We start from the raw sequence: 27,683 nt of genomic DNA, 5'->3' as shown, positions 1-27,683 counted from the left end.
GTTTTACGTGAATCTAACATTTTTCAAACGAAACTTGCTTGCTCTTCGAATTCGCAGTACCGTATCCTCGTGTCTAAAAATATGATGTTTAGCCATATGATAAAACCACTCGAGGAAGAAGCGACGCAAACTAGTTCGATCCGGTCCGCAGGTGCATCAATTAGCGAAATTCAGTAGATTACCCATTCCAACTGTCTATACTAGCGTGTATCAGATCGTCACCGGACAAACAAACGGCCACATGCTAAATGCAAGGAAGAGACGGTCCATCTGTAAACTTTTCACACACATACACAGACACACGCTCACTCACAAAACATCCAAACAAAATGAATGTCTAAAATCTAGCAGCCTGCTGTTAGCTGCTGTTAAAAAATAATTAACAGCATCACGGTTCGAAGCCAACCAAAACGTTGGAATGTTTCCCCGAAATGCTCTCCATTATTCACCTGAATTAAAGGCACGAACCCGCAACCGTTGTTTGTGTGCGATGATGCGTGATTTTCCCTTCAACTCATCGCAAAGCATTCGGATTGAATCCATTATATTACAGATGACCATAAGCACCACGAACCTGTCCATCACAGTTGCATACCTGCCCTTGAGACCTTGAGGATTTTCTTTATTGCGAACATAGGTCCAGTGCTGGATTAAGTGGCCGAATTTGTGAATAAAAATGTACGACATTAAAGATGAAAGCGGTGGCATGCACTCGCACTCGCCACCGGCCAGCCGGCCAGGAACAGATAAACAACACGGCGTTCATCCCGAAGCATACGTCACGCTGTTGTCGGCTCGGTTGTGCGAAAGCTCGGATGAACGTTGTGGCCGTGCTGTGAACATGGCGTGTGTACATAGTGGGAAGCAATGTTTTATCTGCCTGCATGGCCACTTGTTGCTCACTAGCACCGAACAGGTATTTTCATTACATTCATTAGCTCAACGTATGCAGCCTTCGTTTCAACAAAGGATTGCATTTCCATTCGAAATGCACCCTTGCTATGGATTCGGTATTGGTCGAAACTAGTAAGAAGATCAGTATGCAATAGCAGGCTTTCAACGAGCATTGTATATGCTTTCTGCCAATGTCTTTGAAGCAAACTAGCACCTGTCAGACTAAATACTCGACAGTGCCGGAAATGGTTTACTTTAACAAAGGCTAAACGTCGAACAGAGATTGTGCGGACCTAACGACAGCAGAGAAGCCTTCAAAAAAAAAAAACTGCAGGAAACACTGGGGAAAATGTTAGGAATCTTTCTGGTCCCGCTTTTTGGCAAATACCATTTGAGCCCGGGCAAAGCAAATCATTTTCCGAGAGTAAACAGAACGTGCCCACCCGTCCGCACCGTAAGCAGTCCCGGGTTCGGGAGAAATTTCTTGGACACGCGATGCAGAACCAGTCCACTGTTTTTCACCGTAGCGCGCCGAATGCAAACATCACCGTTGCACCCATGTACTCAAACACACTGGAGGGAAAACACGACGCCATTTACGATGTCGTATAGGGCGAAAGATAAACAATATTTGGCTTCGCGGCATTCGTGACTTTCAGCAGTAAAACTAATGACCGCACGAGAGAAAAAGCGAAAAACCAGCAACGATGAGGATAAGCACGATGATGTGGCTGAAGATGAACATCCATCAAATTAAGTGGTTGGAAATATGCTGTAGAAATTAGCATTCAGCGAGGGCGAAGTGTGATATTTCGCTGATTCACTATATACGGACTGATGGAAGATGTTCCATTGACCAGTGGGCGGCAAACAGCATGCAGCGAAGTCTACTTATAATTTGAGCGTAGGGAAGTCGGCACAAAAGAAGTAGGGAAATCTTGATAAGAAATAGAAAACGAGTAATGGCAGAAAGCAGCTCATTTGATACAAAAGGTGGTTGGCAGATTGGTCCTGTAGCCTGAAATTGGACCTGTTACTGTTAGCCATGAAGAAGGTCGTGTTGTAATTGAAATAAGAAATCGAATTGATTGTAGCTAAGAGGAACTTCGATAGCATATCGAATGCCATACACTCAAAGAAGCTTCAAACATAAGGCCTTTCAAACTCAAACCTTCGCGCTTTACAATCGTATCTTATTGATCACGCTAAGCACAGGCTTTGTTTAACCAAGAAAGTAATATTGGATGATTATTCTTACTTACTTACTTACTTATCAGGCGCTACAACCGCTTTGCGGTCTTGGTCTGCCGCAGCAGAATCCGGAACCACTCACGGTCCCGCTCCGCCAATACCTTATCGAATGATTCCACGCCATACTCCCACCTCAATCTGGGCCTACCACGCCTTTTCTGTCCGTGTGGACGACCTAAAAGGACTTTCTGAGCTGAGTCGCCCGGTGCCTGGCGTATAACATGGCCCGGCGAGCTTAATTCGCTGCACGACGGTGAGGTCGTCATAATGTTCGTACAGCTCCTCGTTGCGGCGGCTCCTCCTTAGCCCTTCCATACAAACGGGGCCAACCATCCTTTTCAGCAGGTTTGCACAAATTAGATGAATAAATGAATAAAACTAACTAATAAACTAATAAATGAAATATGAATAAAACGCTCCAATGCTCCATTGCTACTTACCAACATAAATTTCTTATTCTCTCGCATAATATCTCAACAATATTGGCTGTAAATATGAGAACTTTGATGGATATTTTAATTTTAATATTATTATAAAATTATATAATAATTTAATAATTATAAAATAATATCAAACAAACGGCAATTTAAAGACACTGCAATACGAATGCAAACAGAACGCACTATATTTCAAACAATATAGCAAACAATCCCAAAACGAAAATAAAACGTATAAAACAAATCATACACAATGCAACAACGTACTACAAAAAAAAAAAACCCCACACCCAACATAAATTAATCCCTCCACCAGCTCAGATCCAGCTTTGGAATCTCGTTCGCCGTACAATCCACCAGCCGATTGCCATCGTGCGGAAGACTAAACACATCCGGCAGCACGTGCATTCGATCCGGATCGCCTGCATTGGCACAGATCAACGACGCCATGGTCACGCGCTGAATTTCTTTCAACTGCTGCACGGTAAAATGGCCCGGATTTGTATCGGGTCCGTTGCTGTAAAAGTACCGATCGCCACGTTGAAACTTTGAAAACTGATCCGCAATCAGTTCGGCAAACGTTTCGCCCACCACACCACCCTCGACCGGTGGCTCGAGAATTCCGCCCACGTACAGATCCACATCGTCCGGGTGCGAGTACAGTGAGCGCAGCTTATGGCCCGCTTCGGTTCCAAAATCATCGAACGAGTATGGGCCGGGTTTGCCTCCCAGCCGTCGATAGTCGTTGTACGGTCGAATGGCATGATCCCGGCCGCGCTGGATGTTGATGGCGGCCAGATCGATACCGTACTGTTTGCCTGGTTTAACGTTCAGGAAGCGCGTTAAGCTGGTGGAAAACAGCTCGTCGACGCTCTGCATCGGTTGGTGCTGTAGCGCTTTGAAAAGGTCATCGTAAAAGTTTCGTTCGCGAAAACGCGTTGGATCCAAAAATGTGCGCCACGTGTCCACTGAACCGTCATGCAGACTAGAAAATAAAAAGGGTTGAAAATCATTATGAGAACATAAGAGAAAGGCAATACCCTACTTACTCCAGCTTCGAAGGTACGGTGGAGTGACCGAACCGGAAAGCTGCCACTGTAAACTCGCTCGATATCGAAGGATTCGTGTGATGGTTGTAGAACTCGCTGTATGTTCCGCCAGTTGGCAAATGTAGACGATACAGCGCTATATACCGTGGACCGACCACTTTGGGAAGATATTCCCCGAAAGCAATGTGCTGTAGTTGGGCAATGACGATTCGTCGAGCCTCCTGGTAAAGCGTACCATCGCTCCAGTGTGGATTGAGCTGTTGCAGACAGCGTGCCAGCCGGTTGTGTTCGCGCAAGAACAGAGTATGCACGGCCACAAGTGAGATCAGTTGGTTCGATCGGGCGTCCCCAGTTAGGAAGCACATTTCAGCACCCGGATCACAAGCGTCCTTGGTACGATCAAGCGGTGGCAACTCGTTGTGAAACCGTCTATGAAACAGCGACTTCAAACGTCCACCTTCGTGTGCCCGAAGCTCGTGAGCTTGCTTGCTGCTAGTTCCGTATATTGCTGATCCGTCGATGAAGTGACTTACACCGGACAACTGTCTACCATGACCTACAGAACCACATTCCCGCATTGGCGCCACAGCCGAACGCATGAAGTGTATACACCGAACGCCGTGCTGGGAGTAGAAATCATCCCGACTGGAAACACTTATTGGCATACAACCGGGTGAAGCATCCCTCACACGTCCGGACCCATCCTCCGTGCAGCACTTGGTCTTCGTTTCGATTGCTTTGTTGCGCGAGAAATCGTGCGCCAGGAACTGGCCGAACTGCATGAGTAGCACGTTATAGGCCGCGTGCGGATGGTGCAGATCGGCAAACAGCGTGGAAGATAATTTACGAGCCGATGGCAGGTAACGGCCGGTGTAGGAAACAATCCGTGGCGCCCAAACGCCATCACCGTATGCTGGCGGAAGCAACCGTTCCATTGGATATCCTGCCGAACCCCAGAGACTTCCGCCCGGCTCGATGTTATTGCAACGCCCGTCAAAGCGCCGGTAGCGTGAATGGCTTTTTTCGCAGGGTGGCCCAACCAAACAGCGCTTGGGTCGTTGATAATGCTGTACCGTCACCGTTCCATTCGAGCTGCAAATGAAGCGAAACAGAGCAAAAGCATTCCATCAAAACTCTGTCGTCCTTTACAGTTTACACGGCGATCGCATTTACATCCTTTCAAGGGCCTGCCATGTTAGCATCTCCTGCAACCCTTGCCGCACCAGTTCCGGCGAAAGAATATCGTCCGGAAGCGATAGATGACCGGCATGAAAGTGCGTGCTTGTGGACATGTTTTCAAGCACGTCCGCGTCAGCAGTAAGGAACGTTTGCATCTCTTGATATGCAATTTTTTCTGCTTGTTGTAAAAGTTGGTCCCGTTCGTGGTTTGTCAGTTTCGACAATGAGGACGATTCTTCTGTGCTGACATCAATAACCGGATGTGCTGGACAACAGATGCCAGTAAATTCACCATTCAGCAGCGTGCATCGACGCCAAGTCGAACTTTCCCAACGACGTTCGGTTGGCGGGCGAAGATGTGGTGGGCGCGACAGGTAGCGAACGATGGACATACGGTCGACTTCCGGGCACTGGATCAAACGCACGCAAACACTGTCTGGTGGACATAATAACCGCGAGTTGGTTGCTGTGGTGGGAAAGTGAAATTAGAAAAATTGTATTGCTGTGTGTTTTGTAATGAACGGAAATTGAATTGCATTAGATGCACAACCTATATACGTGAAACTCAAGATGGCGAGTTTATTCTAAACTATCTAAACAACCAAGTTTGTAACATTTAAGCTATTGAAAGGGAGCGATGAATTAAAACATAAACTGATGTTCACATTTTTTCAACAGATAACCTCCTATTCTAACTGTCTGTTTTTTAGAACGGCAATGTGATAGAGTTTTTAATCGATTTGTAGTAGCTAAGTAGCTATAATTATCAAAACAGATAAAGAACTGGAATTGAAATTTTCTTGCGTATTACGAAATTCTTAGTATTACGTTTTATCCTTGCGCATTGGACATGGAAAGGCTCCGGTCACTCAACAGTACAACTCTTCAAATAGATACAATTCGTTAGAAACTTCAAGTCATAAAAGTTTTATTAATTTCATGCCTTGATCCAGGAAAACGTACCATCGTTAGACAACAAACCTGATTATTCATATCTGAGACGAAGTCATTTATGATCAAATGTCTCAAAAGAAACAAGCTACTGGCCCTATAAAAATACGATTCATTGGTGATCTCCGCGTCCATCGAAGAGTTTCTAAACTAACTGTAGCAACGACCAATAGAATGCGTTCTGGATGTAGGATTGGACCACATTTCATTCATAGAGTTCACATATGAAGTTAAGGCACTCTCATGAACCATGTTTGCAGTTCCTCCAAGATATTGAAGATCGCTACTTTGTCTAGACAACAAAACGATAGAAGAGATCACTGGTAGAGTTTTTTCAATCCATTGAACCTAGATTCTCGACGTATGGCCGAATACTTTGACGTTTGATCTCATAGACTATCTCGTAGATTATTTGATTGCATAGACTCAAGGTTTTCGCTTAAAATTGTATCTATTTTAAATTGTTCTGTAGTTCCTGGTTTGTAATCTGTTTACTCGACGCAATCGAAGATATAAAAAAATATCCAAAACTCAATCCTGGACTACAAGGTCATTGCACCAATCGATGGAATAACCAACGCACACACACCCGCTCACTCGTACATAGCTTTGTGCAAACATTTACTCTATCCAAGACACGTGCCCATCCGTGTATTACGATTTTTCTCCCGAATAAGTTTGCACCGGATTTAGGTTATCTAAATTTATCTCAGCTGGCAATTAAAGCAAACACTACTTGCCCTGCAGCCGCAATAATCAGTAGAATTTGCATGTAAATAATCGGCTTCGGTTCCAGCTACTGCTTACTTACCGTTAGCACTTTGCTGGTTGTGTAAATCATTCGAACGCATACCAACGTCGTTTGATGCGGCCAGTGTTTCGGAAATGCAAACCAGTACACACAATGGCACTATAACATGTTTCATTTTTTGAAAAACTACTGCTCCACCGTTGATGATCGGTGAACGACTGTACATCGTATAACTAGTTCCGTAATATAGACAGTGATATTAATAAAGCCATTAAATGTAGCACGATAAAAGACGAACACCACCGGCTGGAGGGCTATTAACATGGGACACTGAAACGATTGTTTGAATTGCTGGAATGGCTGAGCTGAGAAACCCAGTATCAATTTGCTGTCCTTTTCTGTTAGAGGACGGCTTACTTTTTCCATCCACTGGCAGGACAATTCCACTATCGGATGGTTGAAAAACATCGAAAAAGTAAAATAAAAGTCAAACGAGTTTCTATCACGCAACTAATTTTCTTATTGTCTTTTATGGAAGGTTAAAAACTTTACTGCGCATTGTTGATCTTGTTTCCTCGCGATCCTTACATAAATTCATAGAAGAAATAATATATTACACTATGTTCAAAAATTAATCTTACGTTCGATGACATTGAATCGATGCGTTTAGACGTTTCCGGTAGGACTAAATCAAGGATCGGTGTCCTTCCTGTTGTCAGTTGAAACCAGTGCATCGACCGCTCTAGCCAGGAACGCATCGTTACCGAAACTCATCGTTACGATGCTTACCAAAAGTGTGCTTTCGTTTTTAGCGATTATTTTAATACATATATTTGTAACAGTGCAAACCATCGACGTTGTAGAACGATCTTCATCGGGGTTCACCAGTCAATGCACTTCTTCGACCGAACAATGCATGTTACGCGTAATGTGTAACGTCGAACCACGTGTCCGCGACCAATTTGTATCATGCCTTACGGCTGATGGTTTAGAGGGACTGTGCTGCAACTTCCAAAGCGATTCCGCCAGGCGTAGGAAACGATCGCTGCCCTATGAACTCACCGAGGAACTGTTTAATAATGCCGTTGGAGATGGACATCGTGTGTATACTCGCAAGCTGGCAAACATCGACCGTTACCAAGAGGTTATGACGAGTGCCTCGGTGGATTCGCTTGCACGGCAATTCCATGCCACTCCCTTCACAGGAGAACTAAGCGTGGAAGATCAGGCGGCATACGAAGACGTATTCGTAGCTCGATCCTTTGCCGATGCGCTCAATCTAACCGTCGACGAACGACTCGATCTAGATGGAGTAAGACTGGAGCGGACGCAACGACGTAAGCGATGCCTTCCTCCAAGACCATGTGATCCACACGCAAGATATCGATCGTTCGATGGATCGTGTAACAATCCTGTTCCGTCGCGCTCTAGCTGGGGTGCAGCTGGCTATCCATTCGAGCGATTATTGCCTCCGGCGTATGAAGACGGTGTATGGGCCCCAAGATTGCATTCGGCCGTTTCCGGACGACCACTGGCCAGTGCGCGTGATATTTCGGTAGCAGTTTTCCCGGATAACGATCGTCGCGATCACAGGTACAATCTATTGCTGATGCAGTTCGGTCAGTTTATGTCACACGATTTTACGCGTAGTGCCAGCGTTAGATTGAGTAAGTAATTTTGCCTCTTCTATGCAGTTCAGTTAGAACTCTAATGCTATCTTCCTATAATCTTTCCATTTGTAGGGCAGGAAGAAGTTCAATGCTGTACCGAAGATCACTCCGGGCCTTTGCGTGGTGATCAGTCTCACTTCGCCTGCATGCCTATCGCCGTCAGTCCGTCCGATCCATTCTACTCACGTTTCGGCATCCGATGCCTAAACTTTGTACGTCTTTCACTCGCCCGGAATGGTAAATGTAAGCTTGGTTATGGCAAGCAGCTTAACAGAGTCACTCACTTCATCGACGGATCAGCTGTATATGGCTCGAATGATGCCATGGCCGCTTCCTTGCGTACGTTCGAGGGAGGACGATTGTTGAGTAGCTTCCCGTCAGGTGAAGAGCTTCTTCCATTTGCCAGAAATCGTGCCGCCTGTGAACCATGGGCTGAAGCATGCTTCCGTGCTGGGGATGATCGATCAAATCAGATTATTTCGCTGACGGAAATGCATACTCTATTTCTGCGGGAGCACAATCGGGTGGCAACAAGGCTTGCCGCCCTCAATCGTAACTGGGACGATGAAAAACTGTACCAAGAAGCTCGCCGAATCGTTGGAGCAGAGCTGCAGAAGATTTTTTTCAACGAATATTTGCCTGCTATCGTCGGCCATAACAAGGTGCGTCAGTATGGGCTACTTGACGGTCACAATGGGCATACGGATTTCTACAGCCCTGACGTTAAACCGGCCATTTTCAATGAAGTATCAGGAGCAGCCTTCCGGTTCGGACATTCTACCGTCGATGGAGCCTTTTTGTAAGTGTGCTTTTGTACCATTTCACTAAACTTGTGCCTGATTGACAGAAGTTTGATTGATTTCTAACAGAATCCAACATCGTCATCGCCGTTCGGAACTGGTACCGATTCAAGAAGTTTTTCTCAACCCATCCCGTCTGTTGGAGCGCTCATTTTTCGATGATTTCCTCTTTTCGCTTATGGATCAACCGCAACAACAGCTCGACGATTCCATCACCTTTGGACTAACGAGATTGCTGTTCGCGGGCCGTAACCCGTTCGGTTCGGATTTGGCCTCCCTTAATATTCAGCGTGGCCGGGACCATGCCCTACGTCCATATAACGACTATCGTAAATGGGCCGGACTGCGACGTATCACAAGTTTCGAACAGTTTGGTCCGGTTGGTGCACGGTTGGCAAGCGTGTACGACTCTCCAGATGATGTGGATCTTTGGGTAGGTGGATTACTCGAGCCTCCGGCACAGGATGGCGCACTATTTGGCGAAACATTTGCAACCATCATCAGTGAACAGTTCGCTCGGCTAAAGTTTGGCGATCGTTACTACTACACCAATGGGCCACGTCACAATCCTGGCTATTTTACCGTTGAGCAGTTGAACGAGCTGAGCAAAGTGTCGCTCGCAACAGTCATTTGCTCTAACATCGATCATCCAGAAGGGTTTTTGGTACCAGCGGATGCTTTCCAACAGCCGAGCGAACATAACCCGCCCGTGCCGTGTCATGCGATGGCATCGATGGATTTAACTGCCTGGAGCAGTCACTAGATGTTGATGTTTTACGTACTCTTTTGCAGTATGAGCGGTGTAGTTTTTGTTGTTTCGTGTTTTAAAAATGTGTTTTGTTAACACTGTTGTAATTTGTCGTGTTTGTTTAAATAAAAATGTGCCAAAAACGCACACGAAGTTTTCGAAAAGCCTATGTTGCGCCGAGATGTTCTTTTATCGAAGAGAAAATAATTTTACAAATTGGTTTCTCTTCAAAACATAAAAATCAATGGAAAATAAAATTAAAAATGCATCTTACTAGAGCTGAAACTATTTTTCGATGTTTTTTCCACCAAGCAAGAAATGCTCCGAATATGTGACGGTTATTTTGAAAGAATAACATTTTGAAATGACGAGAATTACACCGTACGTTGTAAACGGCCGGACGATTCCGCTGCGTTTATGCTAGCCCGTCTCCAATACTTGTGTGTGGTGAAACGTCGCAAACTGCGCTGACCGCTTAACTTCGCGAGCAGATTGAAGCGCAGAAGGAGTTTGTGGTTGTTAAACTCAAAAATAACGTTTATCCTTTGAATAATTCGTAAAGGTTAGCATGTAAACAAAAGCCGATAGTATTTATTAAGTGGTGCAAAGTGCAAGCACATAAATTTATATATTCTCGGAACGATTTTTCCGTGTGTTTTCAGAATTCTGCACTGAACTCGGGAGGGTACTTCTACTGGAGTTGTGGAAGAATTTCATTCCCACGGCTAATACCGTCCAGCGTACTCACTCGAAAATGCTATCAATGTGAAGTGCAATAAAGGTGCGTTGGGTTGTGTTTTATTTTGAAAGTGAAAAAAGGATTCCGGATGAGGTTGTAGTCAGGAATTCAGTGAAACTAGCTTTCGCGAAATCGATGTCGCCCGTGGCAACTGCTGCGATTGGCATAGCTTCAGTGTAAGTGACGATGGTGCTGCAAGTGTGTGCGTGGAATCTCATCCTTCCGTGAAGGAACCCCAAGCGCGCGCGTATTGTCTGTACATCGAAGTGCAGCAGTAGTGGTGATAGTGGTTGTGTGGTTGGTTGGTATGGTAGCGATGGTCGACGGATTCCGTTTACATTCCCGTATTTTTGTTTCAACATAGCTGCAGTACAGCAAGGTGTGCCACGACGAAAGGCGCCGTTTGTTTATAGCGAGGAGATCGATGACGTGCTTCTGATTCCAGGAAATGTGCCGAAAAGTGCATTAATGTGCCTGCTTCTTGTGCGTGTGTGTGTTTGTGAAAAAAAAGAAAACGATCAACCGAGTTCAGGCAATTTGTTTTGTTGTCGCGATCGTGAGTAAGGAAAAGAAGAATTTAGGAATGGTGCATTTTCTACGACCTGCAGCAGCATATTATGAGTGTTTGTGTGTGTGTGTGTGTGTGTGTGTGTGTATTTTTTTTTGTGCATGAAAATCAAGTGTTGCTAGTGTAACAGCATCGCAAGTGAAACAAATCAGCCTAATATCGAAGGAAATTTCGCTACTTGGGCTCTCTTTGGCCCGAAGGTGAACCACAACAACAGCTCAACAGGGCTTATGGAGATTGGAGTGGTGGTAGTCCTAGAGCAAAGTGTGATCAATCATTATCTCACAGTGCGGTGTGACGATCATTGTTGGTGTATTGGTGGTACTGTTTGTTGCCACACAGTTGTTCGAGATTCCTGAGAAGCAGTTAATTTACATTCCAACACGCATTCCTGCCGTCAATGTCATCTTCGCTGTAAAGAATCGTCTACAACAGGTAATGAAATGAAGTATTTGCCATAGATCGAGCGGTTTAAATAGAAATATCAATTCACCGTGATCGTAGAATGCACCGTAAAATATCGCCGAGGACTTACTCGCGAGCTATCGTTTTGTATGTTAATGCATTTTTTAGCACTATCGCTTCACGATTCGCTCACGAGTTGACCTTGCTCGTGGAATCTCAGTTCTATTTCCCAACAACGATATGTATTATGAATGTGATGAGATAGGAAGAAAAAGAAAAACAAAACACGTTGCAAACAGGTTTTATGTTTTGTTTCGGACAGAGGTTCAATCTCGCTCATACATGTTGGAACTCCGGCCGAGGCACCTGCTATAGCTTCAAAGGGAAGAGGTTTGTTGTGATGCGGAGTTGGAGTTTTAGGTCACCGATTTACGTTTTAATGTGTGTGGCTTTTTGGCATCAGTTTCAAGGGCAACTTTTGTTTTACATTTAAATCTTTGTACCAGATTGGTTTTTGGACCAGTTCGTTAGGAAAGTCACGTGATGGGTAGTGCTTTAGGTAGACTTGAAATGGATAGAAATTAATACTTTAGTCTCGTAAGGCCTTGGTCTGTTATTGTCGACTTCTTTAACCTGTTTCATACGGTAATAATGCAATTTCCTTATTTATCAATTTTGCTTGAATATAGACGACTCTGATCAACTGTACACTCACATGTCGGTAACACACTTGCCACAGATGCAGGAAGTATTTGACGGACTAGTGCATAAGGTGCAGCCTTGTGCTTTAATTGGTTATAATAGTAACACCCGCATCTAATGTTTGAGCATTAAACTTGTTAGCTGTCTGATTAGCACCCGCCCCAGAAGAGGTCGAGAGGTAAACAACATCCAACGCCCATTTTCTCCCTTTGTAAAGAATTGGCAGCAACAATCTGCGAAGTTTTCCCGCGAGGGAGAACGGCAAGAATAAAAGGTAGTCGGAAGAATGTTGGCAAAATCGAGTACAACAACCTTTTGGCTTTTCTTGTTCGCATTCGCTCGCTAACTGACTGACTGACTGACTGTCTGACGTGTGGCCGGAATGGCATCGCCCACTTGCAGCAGTGGACCGGAACCGAGCCAGGCAACATAACCACCAAACTGAGGGGGGAAAGAAAACTGTGGATAATGTTGCGGTTTTGTGGCAACTTACTACTGCTTACCTTGCTCTTGCCTCTTCCCCTCCAGCGTCACGTTCTGGCTGGGTGTGGATAAAGAGAAAAAGCACGTTTCGTTCGTTGAGACGAGACGAGACCGAGCGCTCGAAAAAGCGGCCCGCGCGATCATCGGAGTCGCGCGAGATCAGTCGAAAGTGGAATAAAAGGAAGAGAAAGAAAATACCGCTGCGCAATTGATTGGTCGCGAAAGAGGTGGAAGCGGTACGGTTGCGAAGGGAAGGTGAGGTACGTTTGCTGGTCAGGCTTTTTAAAAACGCATTCAAAGCAAAACGTGCAAAGCGAGAGCGTGTGTGCGAATGGGATGGAAACATAACGGCCCGTTTCTCTGTGGTTGACATTATGGTGCTGCGTGTGTGTGTGTGGGTCGGTGTGTCCGTTGGTAGGAATGTGGTTGTGCACTCAAATGACGCGATCATCATCAACCGTCATCGTGAGTAACCCACGATTGCACACTGCTGTTGTGCCACTTGTTTGGTTGCTATGGAAGGCGCGCGCCACACGCACACTTGCTCGTGTACGTGCGCTCTGACTGAGGTGTGCGCAGGTATGCGTGCGACGATGGCTGCGACGGTCGTCAACGTAGCGTTGTTTGAGAACCCAAACGACGAGCGCGGTGTACACGCACATAGCAGCAGGCTCTGGAAGACGGTGCGAGTGTGTCTGTCTTTCAGTTTAACATCAGCGACCATCGGCGTAAGGTAAGGCATGCCGTAAAGCGTACGGTTGGTGTTGTGCCGTGTCCGGTTGTATCGCGCGGTGTGTTTCTCTGATCCGATCTTTCGATCGTGCGTGTAAGTGCGATGGAGTGCGTACTGTCTTCTCCGTCTCTTGTTAGATGAAGTTTGCAAAAAATTAGGGAAACAAAGAGCCAAACACACATATCCACCATCGGACCAGACAGCAGTCGTCGGGGTCGTCATCGTCGCAGATACCCGGGATCGGGATCGTAAAATGGCTACGTGCATTTGATTCGCGTGATCTCTTCTGTGTCTCCTGTGCATTGTACCTGTGTGTGCTGTTCGCGTATTGCCGTTTTTTAAGGGTAGAATTGTACCCCCTGCCAGTGTGCGAAGTGTTCCTTATGCGTGCGTGTGTACGTGTGTGGTGTGTGCAATAATATGTTTGCTTTGTAAAAAGAGGGTTCTTGGAATGGAGCAATAAAAAAAAAGGTAGAGAAATATTTTGGAAGGTTGTGCAGTGTGTGTCGTGTCCTCCAGACAAGATGCGTACCCTTCGCAGTTCATCATACCTCCACCGGTGCCAGTGGTGACTCGATTGTGTAGTGCGTACTACGATCGATGTATGCAATGCGAGAAGAAGATGCTGCATGTAATAGATCTTTTCTTTAAAAAACGGTTCCCTTTGTATGTATTCGCGAACGCAGTAAAGCAAAAAGGTGGTTCGCCTGGTAAAAAAGTGGCCGTGCCCAGTTCATTCGACCGTGTATGTACGTGTGTGTCGTCCATATAGCGTGTGATTCCGCTTGCTGACGAACCTCTCCCCCTCTCTTTCTATTTTTCTTTTTCTTTCACTTGTGCGTGTGCATTTTCGCTCTTTGTTGGTAGTGCCCAGGGGTATCCTTTTTCAGGCAATAAAAGATTAGGCAAAACTTAAGCCTCTCGACGCACAAAGGTGGTGGTAATAGGCTTTTTTCGCGAATCAGTCTTGTGCAGTGTGAGTGTGTGTGTGTGTGCAGAAAGCCCAAAACCCCGGTGCGAGGAAAAGTGGCCGCTGAAAGACCGCTATAAAGTGCGAGAAGAGTGCAACCAGCGACAGGGAGGGAAAGGAAAATCGTTGCGAAAATAACAATAATAAAAAAAGTAAGTCAAACACTCCAGCGAGAAGCAGAGTGAGAAACCTCGTCTCAAGGTGCGCAATGGCCATCGTCTCGGTCATCGCATGCTGTGACGTAGCTGTGTGCAGTGTGTGAATCGTGCAACCATACAGAAAAGGCGAACAAAACGAAGAAGCAGAAATCTGCCAGCAAAAAGAAAAGAAAAACAAGTTACAACTCTCAAGCTCCCCCGATTGCCGATCCTCCCCAACACGGCCACTCTCCTCTGCATTCCAGCGAGATAAAACGGGGCGAGCAAAAAAGTGCGTCTGATCGTGTGGCGATCTCTCAGGCAGGCGAGTACGTCATCGTTCGCATCATCATCATCGTCGTTAGCATCATTTGTGGATCGTAGGGTGAGTTCAGTCGACTGTTTTGGGGGATCTCTACACACCACTACACAGACACGAGTGTGCGAATTGACCATACACTACGGCAACGGTCGATGGTCAACAACGGTCGGGGATAGTTTAGCCGTTGAAGAAACACACGACGGCAGCATAAAAAAAAAAAATACGCGGAAGAAAATGGCAATCGTAGCACATGAGTCACGTAGTTGTAGGCTCCCGCCGGCTGTGTGGAGGAGTGCAGTTTGCCTCACCAAGCATTCCCCTTGAATATAGGCGTTTTCAGCTGTGCTTCGTTTGCTTTACTGCAAAGAAACAGATGGTCAGTGAGGAGGAGCCAGCAGTGTTTAAATCGAAGAACCTTCAAAACTCGTGGCGAGCTGCGGCAACGAATGTGACTTTCTTCATTCTCACACGTTAGCATCAGCGTGTTTTTGTACAAACGCGTCCGCGCGCATGTGTTGAGCTATTAATTGGATTAAGGGGCAGACGTCCAACGCCGTACGTTGGTCGTGTTTTTGTTTGCCGTTGTTTATTCTTTAGCAGCACTAAAAAGCCCGTGGTATTTTACATATTATCGATGCAGGGGGGGGGGGGGGGGACTTCTGAAAACTGAGTTTTTGTTGCACGAAAATGTCACATTGTGCTACATCGTGGACACAACATATCAATCGGAATGGGGTTTAAATTATTTATTTTAATTACATTTTCCGATACTTTATATTGCAAGACGTAATCTATAACAGTTAGAAAATGTGTTTTTTTAAAGGAAAAAGCAGTTGTGCTTTGATGTCAAATTCAAGACTATTTTCTTTATTTTAAATCTAGTTGATTTCTACTGACTGAAAACAAGCGCAAAGTATTAATCCATTCTATAAAGCATGCAGAAATACTGAAATATTTTTTAAAAGCAATTTCATTTGATATTTCTTTTTTGAATTCATTGAATTCAATTACTCTTTATGTTTCCGAATTTTCCGCTTTCGATATTTTTTTTTTCCAGCAGACAACACAAACGGCTTTCATAATTCGAATCTTCCTTTTTTGACAACTTGTCTTGACAATCTGTATGTGTTAATCAGGCCTGTTATCTCCGTTCGACTAAGCCGCCCCTCAACTGAACGTAAATATCTCACCAAATAACGTAATTCCCCTGCCCACACACACCGGTACAGTTCTCCGTCCTTTAAGACACACGCTAACGCTGGTTGCAATGGGCACAAGAAGCTTCTCCTAAGGCGCACCACAATTCGTTCGTATTCAGCGCTCAAAGAAATCCACGGGAACCAACAATATTCGGGTCGAAGGACCAAATGTTCGGATGGCTTAGGTGGTTGATCAAGGGTACATCCAGACAGCTTGGTTTCTAGTGCTCACCTCGGGATTTTATCTAGCTGACCCTACTTTCTATCAGCCTGGATCGATAGATCTATTACTGGAGGCTGAAGTGCTTGAAGTTGGTTTCTAGTTGGTTTCTGTATTACAAAGTTGTCTCTTACACGAATGCATCCATTTAGGCGCAAACAAGTGGACTTCTGTGTTGTCACTCCGGTGTAGAATCATTTGCAACCTCGAGCTCAAAATTGAATATTTTTCGACAGCTAAAGGACCACAATTTCATGTTTCCCTTGAGCCTCCACCTCCAATTAGTCATGTGACATCGCGCTCTACCTCGTTATAACAACATGATTTAAGCTTCAAGTTAGAAGCGCTACACTAGGAAATCATATGATCCTGATTCTCAAGTTTAACTGGTTTAACAAGTTTAACATTAGGAGCTATTTGCAGCTATTAGAGACAATTAATTGTCAATGTGGAAAAGTTGTTGAACGAAAGACGACGGGTCTATCATTAGAGAGCGTTCTGAGTTTCAGTTCGTTCTCGCAATGTAGAATGTGCGAGTAAGTCTTTTATTTCTGGTTTTCAACACTTTTGAAAATGCGAGAAGACATCTTACGTGCTTGGAGATCTTCTGAAGTGTTCGGGACGTGCTGCAACCGTAATCAAAATTTTATTTTGCATTTTATGTGTTGTAGTAAAGCAATTAAAATATTCTTAAGTAGTACTTATTAGTAAAAGAAATTAGTTGTGCACTAAAATAAATCATTATTGAAGTACGCGTGTGTCACTGTGGGTCCATCTGGATTGAAGATATAATACCCTCTGTAATTTATGAACAACATCCTTCATAGTGAGGACTCCCATGGTGAGGACTGACTATCCAACTACGTGTTATCGGGAAGTCTAGTGATCCATTCGATGGTTGGCATGACATTAGAGGTCGTTAAGCCAATAAAATAAGTTGAATATCCTTCATAACCTACCTTGATCGTAGAGAAACTGTTGATCTCGATTCAGCGTTTATGATCCAAATCTTGTCGATGACTTTGAGTCATAGTTGATCTTCTTTTGCTTGAACAACTTCGAGGGGTCTTACCTATCATACCTGGCTCCTTGATTTGATATTACCCATAGTTATCCACATCAACGTTTTTTTTTTAATCCACAAAACATAAGTAACAGAGAGGTTTGTCTGAGTGTCTCTGCTTCGAACCAACAAAGCAAATAGTTTACCTTGTAACGGGGTCTGTTGGAAAGCAAACAAGATAGAGTCCACTCCACCATTGTTCCAGATAGATAAAAAGTAAGATAATACTCTACAGAAAGCATTCTTGCAATTGGTTAGACCTATTTGGTATGTCCATATCTTCAGCTGGAATGTCGCACACCGGAAGTCTCGTTCGTTCCGTTACTGTTTGCACCGGCGACGGGACAGTTCAGACAGTGAGAGGCAACTGGAGTCGAGAAGCTGGAAACAAGATACGCATTTGCACCTGATGATGATGATGATGGAAAGTTCGCACAACACTGTGTGTTTGTGTGCTGATGAAAAAGATACGGCAAAGGATATCCGTTCGGTTGGGGAGGGTTGTGCTGTTTGGAAGGCAATTGAGTCTTCCGTTACCAACAGAGGGAAGCAAACAGCCCATGTTCCGATCCATTACGAGTCTGGTCCCAGTGAGGTGCAAGCGTCGACGGTACGTGAAGGCAAAAAAAAAGTCGACTATTGCAACCCCAGATACCGTTGTTGCTACAGTTTCCGGTGCGTTTCTTGCTAAGCTAAGCACCTTTCGCTGCTCCGAAGCATGGATCGATGCGCACGTGGATGTGCAATGTCATGCGATAATGCGTGAACTGGTTGGCCCTGCAAAGAAAATGTGTAAAAAAAAAACACTCACACATACAAGCATGAGATGTCGCTATCGCTTAAAAATGCATTCCCTTTTTTAAAGTGTACCGGTGCGTGACTGAAAAATGCAGCGTCAAACATGATTAAATGTAAAATATCAAACAGAAAAACGGGGCGGCAGCTTGGTGCGCTTCGACACCTCACTCAATTTATTTTATATTTGAGTTATGGCGCCGTATTGTCACCTCTCGAATGATGGATGATATTTGGAATGGAAAATAACTTGACAATGTTTTTAACATTTTAGAGTTAAAAACAAACGGTTGTAGAGCTTTGTAACCTTAAGCAAAATAGTGGGACATCACCGAGTGTCTTGCAAAATGATGAACATCACACTGTATTTGGCAACCTTCGCATGGTGTGGCATCAAATTATCATAACAGATATGTGCATGTGTTTGTGTGTGAATCTACTGACCTCAGACGCGACCCGATGCTCGACTTGGAGCCAAGAAATTATGCAACGGACGAATAGCGATCGCTTTCATTTTATGTACACACAACACATGATCCCCTCCCAATCGCTGGTGAAAGATGATCGCGTGAGAAAAACGATGAAGAAACACATCACCGGTTGATGTGTGGTAGAGTGCAATAAGAGAGGGAGAGAGAGAAAGAGTAGGGCCCACATGCGTACATTACACTTGACGTGTGATCCCAAGCATAAGTTAGGCACCGAGCGTTAACGACGGTTGCATACGAACCAATATTCGGTGGATGATAAACGAGCCATTAATTTGATGAGGTAATTATAATATTGCCGATCGCGGAACGATACTGCGTCATTGACGGTAATGAGCGGCCATGCCGCGTGTAGTGACGAGAGGGAAAAGTTCAGTTACAAGACGTTTGTACACAGTGGCGGTAAAACTGGCGGAATTTGTACAGCAGCTGTCGATCATGTTACACTGCTCTGCTCATGGCAAGGTCAGGTGGTGTGCCTGGGACGCTTCGCGGTGTCTATTCCGAACAGTGGAAATGAATGTAACAGTGACGGAAGTGAAAGTTTTCTTCGGGGCGGACTTCAGGGGGCTGCAATGCCAAAATAGTTTGACGCAAGGCTTTTAAATGCTTTTTATTTCAATCGTTTGAATTGTTTGTTCGATCTTCTAGCGATGATATTATGCATGTTTGAATGATAAACTCATGCTCACCTCTTATTGTAATCACATCTAAACATTAACATCACCTTAATTCTATGTTTGAGGTGTCAAGCAATTGCAGGAAAATTATACGAAGGGGGGTCTGGCCTAATATTGGTAGCCTAATAATGAAAATGCAAATATTTATCATCAAAAAGTGTTTTACTCTTTTTCCAAGTATTCTCCAGCATGATTCACTTTACATACGCTCAAACCAATTGTCGAAGCACTTTTTCTACTCTCATTGAGATACCTTCAAAACGTGGTTTTTGAACGCTTCAACAGCATCTTCCGGAGGACAAAAATCGTTGACCACGCACTTTTTTCTTGATGTGTTCGCTAATGAAAAGAAGTCATCGGGTGCCAAGTCAGGATTAAAGGGCGGATGACCCTACAATACGACGTTTTGACCGGTGAAATGAGCGATGGTTTGAGCCGATCAGTTTTCTGTTGTTCATTTTTGGAGTTTCTCCGAAGATTTCTGGCAATTAAATTGTGGTGTACCATTCAGAATTGATCGTCCTACGTTTTTCAAGCGGGCCATTCGCTACATGACAAGTTTTGCCGAAGAAACATGCGACCATTTGCTTCGAAGTGCTTCTTCCACGGATAACTTTCGTTGGATTTGGCTCGAGGTTGAAGATCCACACGGTCGATTGTTGTTTTGTTTCGGGCTCATACGCATAGATCCATGATTCGTCACCTGTGACGATCTTAGAAACATCTTTTGTAGCACCATGATCGTAATTTTACAACATTTCCTTGCACTAATCGACACGAGCCTTTTTTTGGAGCGATTGTCAACATGTGCGCGATCCAACGATAACGAACTTTTTTTATGGTCAGGTGTTTGCGCAAAATAATGTTTATGCTGGTGGAAGAAATACCCAAAGATGACTCTATCTCACGGTACTTCAGATGACGATCTTGTACAATTAGATCTCGAACGGCATCAATGTTCTCAGGCACAGAAGCTGTTTTTGGACGACTTTCTCGAAATCCGTCACTAAACGAGCGTCGGCCACGATTAAATTCATTATACCAGTTTTTCACAGTGCTATAGGATGATGCTCCATACGAAGATTAGAGTTCTTTAAAAATGATCGCATGAAAATGTCCACGGGTCAATTCCTTTTTTTGGCAAAACTGATTTGTTCAATTTGTACGTCAAAACGTTGTGAGTGTGATTATGCTCCAAAATGTCAAACTTTCGAATAAAAATATCAGATTGCATCTGCCAACACTTCTTGTGGCCCAGGCCAGAAATAGTTATGAACGTTAGTTATGAATAAATAAAAATATTTACACACATGCGTGCGCAGTATGACTGGAAAATGGGATACAGGGTTTACCTGGCCAATTCGGCATCGTGAAACTATTATCGGGCAAAGTAAATGCTTATTGTGGCGTCTTAAACCAACGCATTTTTATAGAGCTTCATGGATCAAACACAACGCAGCCACCGATTTGACAGCTTGAAAATCAAAACAATCCAGAGGCGAGCCCAATTCAATCTTATTTATCTTGACGACGCCCGAATAGAATGGACGATGCCCAGTTGAGAGTTTACGACGCCAGAATAAGCATTTACGTTGCCCAATAATAGTTCAACGATATCGAATTGGCCAGGTAAAGCCTGTAAGAGATCGGATGCTGTCGTGATTGGAGCAATGCAGCGCTGGAATTGGAGAAGGATTGTCATAGACGTGCACACAGCTTTGCAGGCCAAGATGAAGAAGACTTTTTTTCTACTGATTCAGACTTCCTTCTTCTTGGCGTAACGACCTTCCAAGGCCATCAAACGTGTATTACATTTGCCGATACCACGTAGTTGGATAGTCAGTCCTCACTACGGGGGGACGGTCCTGATGGGATTTGAACTCCGGTCCTGTCATTTGAAGACGGGCGTCAATGTCCCCTACACCACCAGGCCGCTCCTGACTCAGACTTCCTAGTTAGTACAGATTTTTGGAGAATCTGTGTGCTAGACCAGTACCGGCATTAAGCCACTGGGTCTTTCCATGTACAAACACGATACACCCACTTAACTTTTTTGCTAACTTAAGTTGCAAGAAAATCCTTTTATCTTTTGGATCAATCATTTTAACATGTTATTTTACCTGTCCCCTGAAGTAATTTAAAATTTCGATATTTAAACAAAAGCTCAAATGGAAAACACTGAATACTTTGGGCCTATCTATGTGCTGTATAGCGTAACGCATATGAAATTTTGGAAAATAAATTAACCTGTTCCTCAGAATCGGATAAGCGGTGCCTCGGGGTCAGATAAGATGAGACAACAAAAAGAGCGATATTATTGTCATTCGATATTGATGTAGCGTTCGCACGAGTCATGCCCAAGACACGAGGTGTGTCGCCCGGGGATTATTGATATTATTTAAGGATTCAGAACAACCAAATACGATGAAACGGCTAGATTCAATTTGTTTGCAATGAAATTGATTTCCTTTTTTTCGCGCACAAAAAAAAAAAGGTCAAATCTCAAAATCAAAACGATTGATTTTCATGTCAGCTACATTGGGTACAGAGTATTCGTGTCCAACGACATTTTGTCGCATCATATTCCGCTTTGGCTGGCTTCCGTTACCCCACCGCTGAGGGTGATGCTGGCGGGGTTTGGTGTGGTCATTCGAAAGCGAAGAAAGCGAACTCTCGGATTCGGGTGTCGTAATATTCACCTTTTGGGTTTACTTTCCCTTTTTCCCAACATGTGCTCCGCACGGTCCCCACGGGGCCAGGCAAGAAGCTTTAAAAACGGAAACTGAAAAGAGGAATACTTTCCATTGCAGTCCATTGCTAAACCGTCTGTTGATCTAAGCTTTTTTATGTTTCTTTTTACCTTTACAAGTGTTTGCTACTAGAGAAGTGTGTGTGTCTTTTGAATGATATTTGTTGCTTTAGAAAAAGAAGGATGTCACTGTCGTTAAAAACATGACCATAAAAAGCACGGTATCGAATTTTGCCTAGTGGGATTAGGGAAGATAGCGGTAGTAATCGAAGAAAACACTCTCTCGATGATTTTACGGTTTACGGTTCCGTCCAAGCAACAAGCACAAAAAATCGATTTTTGTCACGAAGAACCAAGTTCACACAATTTATTTATTCATATGATTTTAATGGATGCTACTAATTCTGCTGTTATATTCCTAAAGCAATCTACTGTATACGATACGTATGTAGTGAAGCAAAAGCGTATCGAACATTTTCTTTACTTTTGAGAATCTGAGCATTCCCTGTGCGCTGCGTGAATCACATACCTGGTTGGCGTTATTTTTGTCGCGTAAGGTGGTTCTGCTCTCTTAGTTACTTACTTATCAGGCGCTACAACCGCTTTGCGGTCTTGGCCTGCAGCAAAATAGTCCGGAACCGCTCACGGTCCCGCGCTGTCGTGCTCCAATCCGTTATTCCGGCCTTGATGGCGGATGATTGCACGCCATTCTTCCACCTCAATCTGGGCCTACCACACCTCCTCTATCCGTGTGGACGGCCTATAAGGACTTTTTGACTGGGTCGTCCGGTGCCATGCGTATAACATGGCCAGCCCTTCGGAGCCTGGCGAGCCTAATTCGCTGCACGACAGTGAGGTCGTCATACAGTTCGTACAGCTCGTCGTTATAGCGGCTCCTCCATTGTCCTTCCACACATATGGGGCCAACGATCCTTCTGAGCAGCTTCCTCTCGAACGCGGTTATGAGGGCGCGTTCGAGTTTTCGTCTGTTTTGGACAAGGTCCATGTCTCAGAGGCGGATGTGAGTACTTGGACTATAAAGGTACGATACTGTCCCAGCTTCGAGGGTCGCGACAGGCTTTTTCGAGGTGAGATGTTTCCTCTGGGTGTACAATGACCGACTGGCCGACAGCATCCTAGATCCTCGTTGATTTGCAACCCGAGATTTCTGCCGCCAGCTCGAACCTTTGGTAGGCCTCTGCTACCTGGGAGAGCCGCAGACCAATGATGTCTACATCATCTGCGTATGCCAGGATCTGGGTTGACTTATAGAAGATGGGTCCCGAAGTCTCTACCTCCGAGTCACGGATGGCCCTCTCTAGCGCCAAGTTGAATAGGAGACAGGCGAGCCCATCTCCCTGACGCAGGCCTTTGGTGGTAGCAAAGGACCCTGAGAGTCATTCTAACAAGCCTGATCAGTTTGGCCGGGATTCCAAAAGAGCTCATGGCCTCTTAAAGTTTAACCAGCTATCATATGCGGCCTTGAAATATTTGAAGAGATAGTACGTGTTCAACTGCTGTTCAGACATGTTCTCCAGCCTTGGTGAAAATGTTCTGCTCTCAAACTGTTTTATTCAATCACCTACCCACTATAACATCGTCCAGCAGAGCAAACATTTGTTATGATAAAATTCCAGAATCCTTTAAAAAAAAAAAAAAGAAAGAATGCAAGTGATATCCGTTACACATTAAAAAAGTGCACTGATATTTACAAACAATCAGGCCTGGAGTGTATCGGGATTCGTCAGCAAATAAACAATGCCATGCACGGAATACGAGTGCACCAACACCATCCATACGCTTGATTGTGGTGCATCATGTGACGACGTGGTGTTGTGACTCTACGTAGGTTTTCCTATCTAAAATGCTAAACTTTTTGCCTGATGTGCAAAAGCTTCCATTAACGCAGTATTTCACTTGTCAGTAAAACGCACAACGTTTGTTGTATATTGTTTTTACTATCTTTCGTTTCCTCCTATCGCAAATAGGTTTTCAAATTGTGTTCTTTGTTTTTGTATTCCTCAACACTTGTTTCCCTGACTGTGTGAGCATGGCAAAGTCGTTATTATTCATGTCACGAGTAAATTATGAAAGCTTTTTGTTTCGTTTCCATCAAGTGGTCCGTTCTGTAGTGGTCGTTCTTTCGAAGGCATTTTTTGTTCATGTTTTTAACATATGAAAAAATTTAATATTAAATATTAATTGTTGCTTGGTTTCTTAAGCTTTCTGAGATTTATTGAGGGAGATGTTAACCCCATTAGATTACAGAATGAATTGGAAAAAGTCCGTCGATATTTTTGTCCAAAACTCGATTTTGGTTTCTGCTCAAATCAGTTGTAGGTCTTTCAAAATATAATCCTCTCATAGGCAAAGATTTCATAAACATCGCTAGCGTCTCATTATCACTTTGTAAAGTCAACTCTCCTGTTTGTTGTTCAACATCGCTCTGAAGGGTGTCATGCGAAGTGCGGGCTTCGATATCCAGGGCAGAGTATCAGTTGGTGTGGACGATCTCGTGGTGGTAGAGGAGTTCTGCTACCTTGGTACGATCGTAACTTGGTACAACAACGTAAGCAGCAAAATCCGATGGAGCATTGTTCAGGGGAATCGTGCCTACTCTATCGGAATCGTGGACTCCACATACTCCTGCGATCCAGAAGACTCCGACAACACACGAAATGCACGATTTACCGCACCTTGATACGTCCGGTAGTCCTCTAAGTGTACGAGTCTTAAACTATGCCTACGGAGGACGCCAATGCACTCGCCATTTTCGAACGGCGGCTGTTAAGGACTATCTATGGAGGTGTGTTCGAGCAGGGCGTGTGGCGAAGGATAATGAACCACGTGCTAATTGAGCTGTTAGGCGGTGCTGATATCCCGGAAGAATACGATGGCTGGGGCACGTGATGAGGATGCAGGACTCATGCCCCACCAAGAAAGTGATCGTCAGCAACCCGTTCGGCACGAGGCGTAGAGGAGTACAGAGAGCTCGTTGGCTGAATCAAGTGAATTCTAACCTGTCGGAGATCGGATGCAGCCGTGGATGGTGGACTAGAATACGTTACACAAAAAACGATATTGTTGGATTGGTACACTAGGACACAGAGACGTCGAATGAAAAATTAAAGAATATCTGTATTTCTCATTCCTCATACCTAATTCCCCCAACCCCTTATACCCTATAGGACACCCTTACCTTCTTGGATCTTGGATCCCCTGATATCACATGTAAGACATAATTCTCAGTTAATGTTACAGTGCCTAATTTCATAAAGCTAGTCGAGAGTTGTTGGATGTGACAATGAATTCTTCGTACACGATTGTCATTAAAAGCATGGTTTAAAATCATTGATAAGAGTATATTTGAAGAGGTTTTATGTTGACGTGCACATAAAACCGGTTTGAAATCTGTATGCTTGTGCTTCAGACATCAATATATCTAGAGTTCTCATGCTATTTTTTCATTTATTTTTAAGAGAATTTGAGCTTCTTAAACTACGTTTGCCTTCTTCTAGCTGTTGCGTTATGGCAAATGATGTATGGAAATTGATTTCTCACAAATAACCACAGCTAACACTCGCACACTCATCAATATTCAGAACGGCTTTACATGATTGTGGAATGTTTCAACCAAGCATGAAGCTGTTGAGAATGAATCCGGTTATTTTATTTCTCACTTTCAGCCGCTGTAGCATTTGCTTCTTTTCCATCCGCGTTTCCCATTTTTTTTGCCCACAATCTGCGTGATGTCAGTACCCCAAGCGTAATTTTGCATATTCGCTATGCAGTCGCATGACATTGAATGGAAAAAAGCGACGAGGGAATGCACATGCAAATGCCATGTTCGTCACTTCGTGTGGTTCAAGTTCGTCCGGTGGTAATTGTTGTAGCGAATGACGGGCCTGACATGATTTTGGAGAGTTTTTCAAGCACCGAAACATCGAACCGAACGTTTGCACTGATGCTTTGAATGTTGATAAAACCAACCCCTCAGCGAAAAACCGGGATCATCAAATGACCCCCTTTCTCGGGCAAATGGTGGCTTATTCATGTCGTGCATGCTGTCAAACGGATTTACCGCGTGTTGTTGGTGCGGAAGTGATGCGCCTGTTTTCTTTCGGTTCTTTAGCATCTTCCGCACCTAGTTGGACGACGGTCCATCACACCCTGCCTTTGTTTACCTCAGGTCCGGCGTCCAAATTTCTCACGTTTCCCCGCCGAGCGCCGCGTTCACAGATGCGAGTCTGGGAAGAGCCGGTAAATAGTTGACTTAGAAGAAGAAAACCCAGCCCAGTAAACACAGGCAAATGCCAGTGATCTCTGGTCCGAGAGATCCGTAAAGAAACTAGTGACGGAAATACGAGGGCCAAGCCCAGCATTTAAACCGGGGGCACTAAATAAGGCAGAAAGGGGTGTGCAATATCGTTCGTAGGGTTTGGTGGGAAGTGTGTGCTGGTGAAGTTTACAAAACATTTCTTAAACGGTCGGCTTTTTTCCGACTGAACTGACACTGCTACTCGTCGACGCGTCTCTGGGAGTTGAATCGTGGAGGTACGTCTCAACAGGCGCATTCCCAAAAATGCATTCGGACACTGTGAATGTGTGAGCGCGCGCTCGAATGCGTACTGTAATGGTTGCGTGATTTATGCGCTATACTGTTTCTATGTTTCTCTCCTTTTTTTACTTGCGTTTCTACGAGCCTGTTGCTGAGTAGTTTGCCCAACTCCACTGTAATACACTCCCCTTGCCATCTCGTCCAAGTCGCGCCCAGACTGTTGGTGGATGTAATCGCGAAGAATCGAAAGGAAATAGAGCGATTCACTGTATGGCATCGTAGCATGGCAGAGGCGGGTGCAGCAAATGGCCCCCTATCGGGTGTAGTTTGGGTCAAAAAGGTATGGCAATCGGACAAATGGTTTTGCGAATGCATGATGGGTTTCCTTATTCACAGAAGACAATTCTTCAGATAGGTAAGCTTTTGCGTCTGACTTGCCACTGGTCGTTTTTGTTTTAGCTGCTCATTGAGCAATATTGCTGCCCATTTGTATATTCATGCACAAAGTGCATCCAAGCGTACCTTGATGCTGTGATCTCTGTTTAATTATCGTTCTTAAAGGTTATTTGAATTACCAGAAAGCAGTGAGCTTGTCGATGGCGCGTCGGTTTCGATTTAATTTATTACAAGTTGAGCGATGGACTATGCATAGTGACGTTGTTGTGCACGCTCTTGATAGTTGTAATGCTTTTTGGATTTGAAATTGTGGATGGAATCCATCATCGTATTCACGTCACGAATGTATTTGATAATGGTAATGAAATAGAGACTTTTTCGAAAATATTTATTCTCTCGTTCCTCAGCTTCGCTATTCCAGACGAAATAAGCTTTTAAAATTGAATCGTTTTTTTTTTTATTTCGCATCTTCTATGATCAAAAAGAAAACTTCGCCTTCTTGGTCACGGTTCATGGACCATCGTCCGCTGTACTCAGTGAACCGATAAGCAGGAAATGACCCGTTGTTATAAAACAAGACATCGGGAGTACGGGAAAAAAGAACAGAAGATGGAATAGCTTTTACGCGATCAAAGATCTCTAATGTTAGGTTAATAAATGTTGTGTTAAATTGACAGCTTGCGGCACGATATCTTGCGTTTCATTTGGCAGGAAATATTAATGTCTCACCGTGCAACGTTAGGGGT

At 44.3% G+C, this 27,683-nt stretch overlaps 3 protein-coding genes across 4 annotated transcripts in view; 2 read left to right on the top strand and 1 right to left on the bottom strand.

Annotated features, from left to right (window-relative positions):
* Positions 1-27,683, top strand: part of LOC126556596 (afadin) — a 172,462-nt gene that overhangs the window by 102,458 nt on the left and 42,321 nt on the right. The gene's annotated exons all lie outside the window — the stretch shown is intronic.
* Positions 2,874-6,738, bottom strand: LOC126567224 (chorion peroxidase-like). The gene is made up of 4 exons (XM_050223456.1): positions 6,573-6,738; positions 4,805-5,276; positions 3,632-4,723; positions 2,874-3,567 (listed from the first exon to the last, which is right to left on the bottom strand). The coding sequence occupies exons 1-4, from the start codon at positions 6,736-6,738 to the stop codon at positions 2,883-2,885; spliced, it is 2,415 nt and encodes an 804-aa protein (XP_050079413.1). The 3' UTR covers positions 2,874-2,882.
* On the top strand, positions 7,232-9,782 carry LOC126557179 (chorion peroxidase-like). The gene is made up of 3 exons (XM_050212862.1): positions 7,232-8,179; positions 8,255-8,981; positions 9,052-9,782. The coding sequence occupies exons 1-3, from the start codon at positions 7,294-7,296 to the stop codon at positions 9,743-9,745; spliced, it is 2,307 nt and encodes a 768-aa protein (XP_050068819.1). The 5' UTR covers positions 7,232-7,293; the 3' UTR covers positions 9,746-9,782.

The sequence above is a fragment of the Anopheles maculipalpis genome, chromosome 2RL (assembly GCF_943734695.1).
Source record: "Anopheles maculipalpis chromosome 2RL, idAnoMacuDA_375_x, whole genome shotgun sequence".
NCBI lineage: Eukaryota > Metazoa > Arthropoda > Insecta > Diptera > Culicidae > Anopheles > Anopheles maculipalpis.
This window is presented reverse-complemented; position numbering and strand designations above follow the sequence as displayed.

Excerpts from the sequence above, each read along its gene's own strand:
- LOC126567224 (XM_050223456.1), bottom strand. The coding sequence starts at position 6,738 with ATGTACAGTCGTTCACCGATCATCAACGGTGGAGCAGTAGTTTTTCAA. Across the intron at positions 4,724-4,804 it reads TGGCAGGCCCTTGAAAGGAT|CTCGAATGGAACGGTGACGG; the intron begins GTAAATGCGATC and ends CTTCATTTGCAG. Across the intron at positions 3,568-3,631 it reads ACCGTACCTTCGAAGCTGGA|TCTGCATGACGGTTCAGTGG; the intron begins GTAAGTAGGGTA and ends TTTATTTTCTAG.
- LOC126557179 (XM_050212862.1), top strand. The coding sequence starts at position 7,294 with ATGCTTACCAAAAGTGTGCTTTCGTTTTTAGCGATTATTTTAATACAT. Across the intron at positions 8,180-8,254 it reads TAGTGCCAGCGTTAGATTGA|GGCAGGAAGAAGTTCAATGC; the intron begins GTAAGTAATTTT and ends TTCCATTTGTAG. Across the intron at positions 8,982-9,051 it reads ACCGTCGATGGAGCCTTTTT|AATCCAACATCGTCATCGCC; the intron begins GTAAGTGTGCTT and ends GATTTCTAACAG.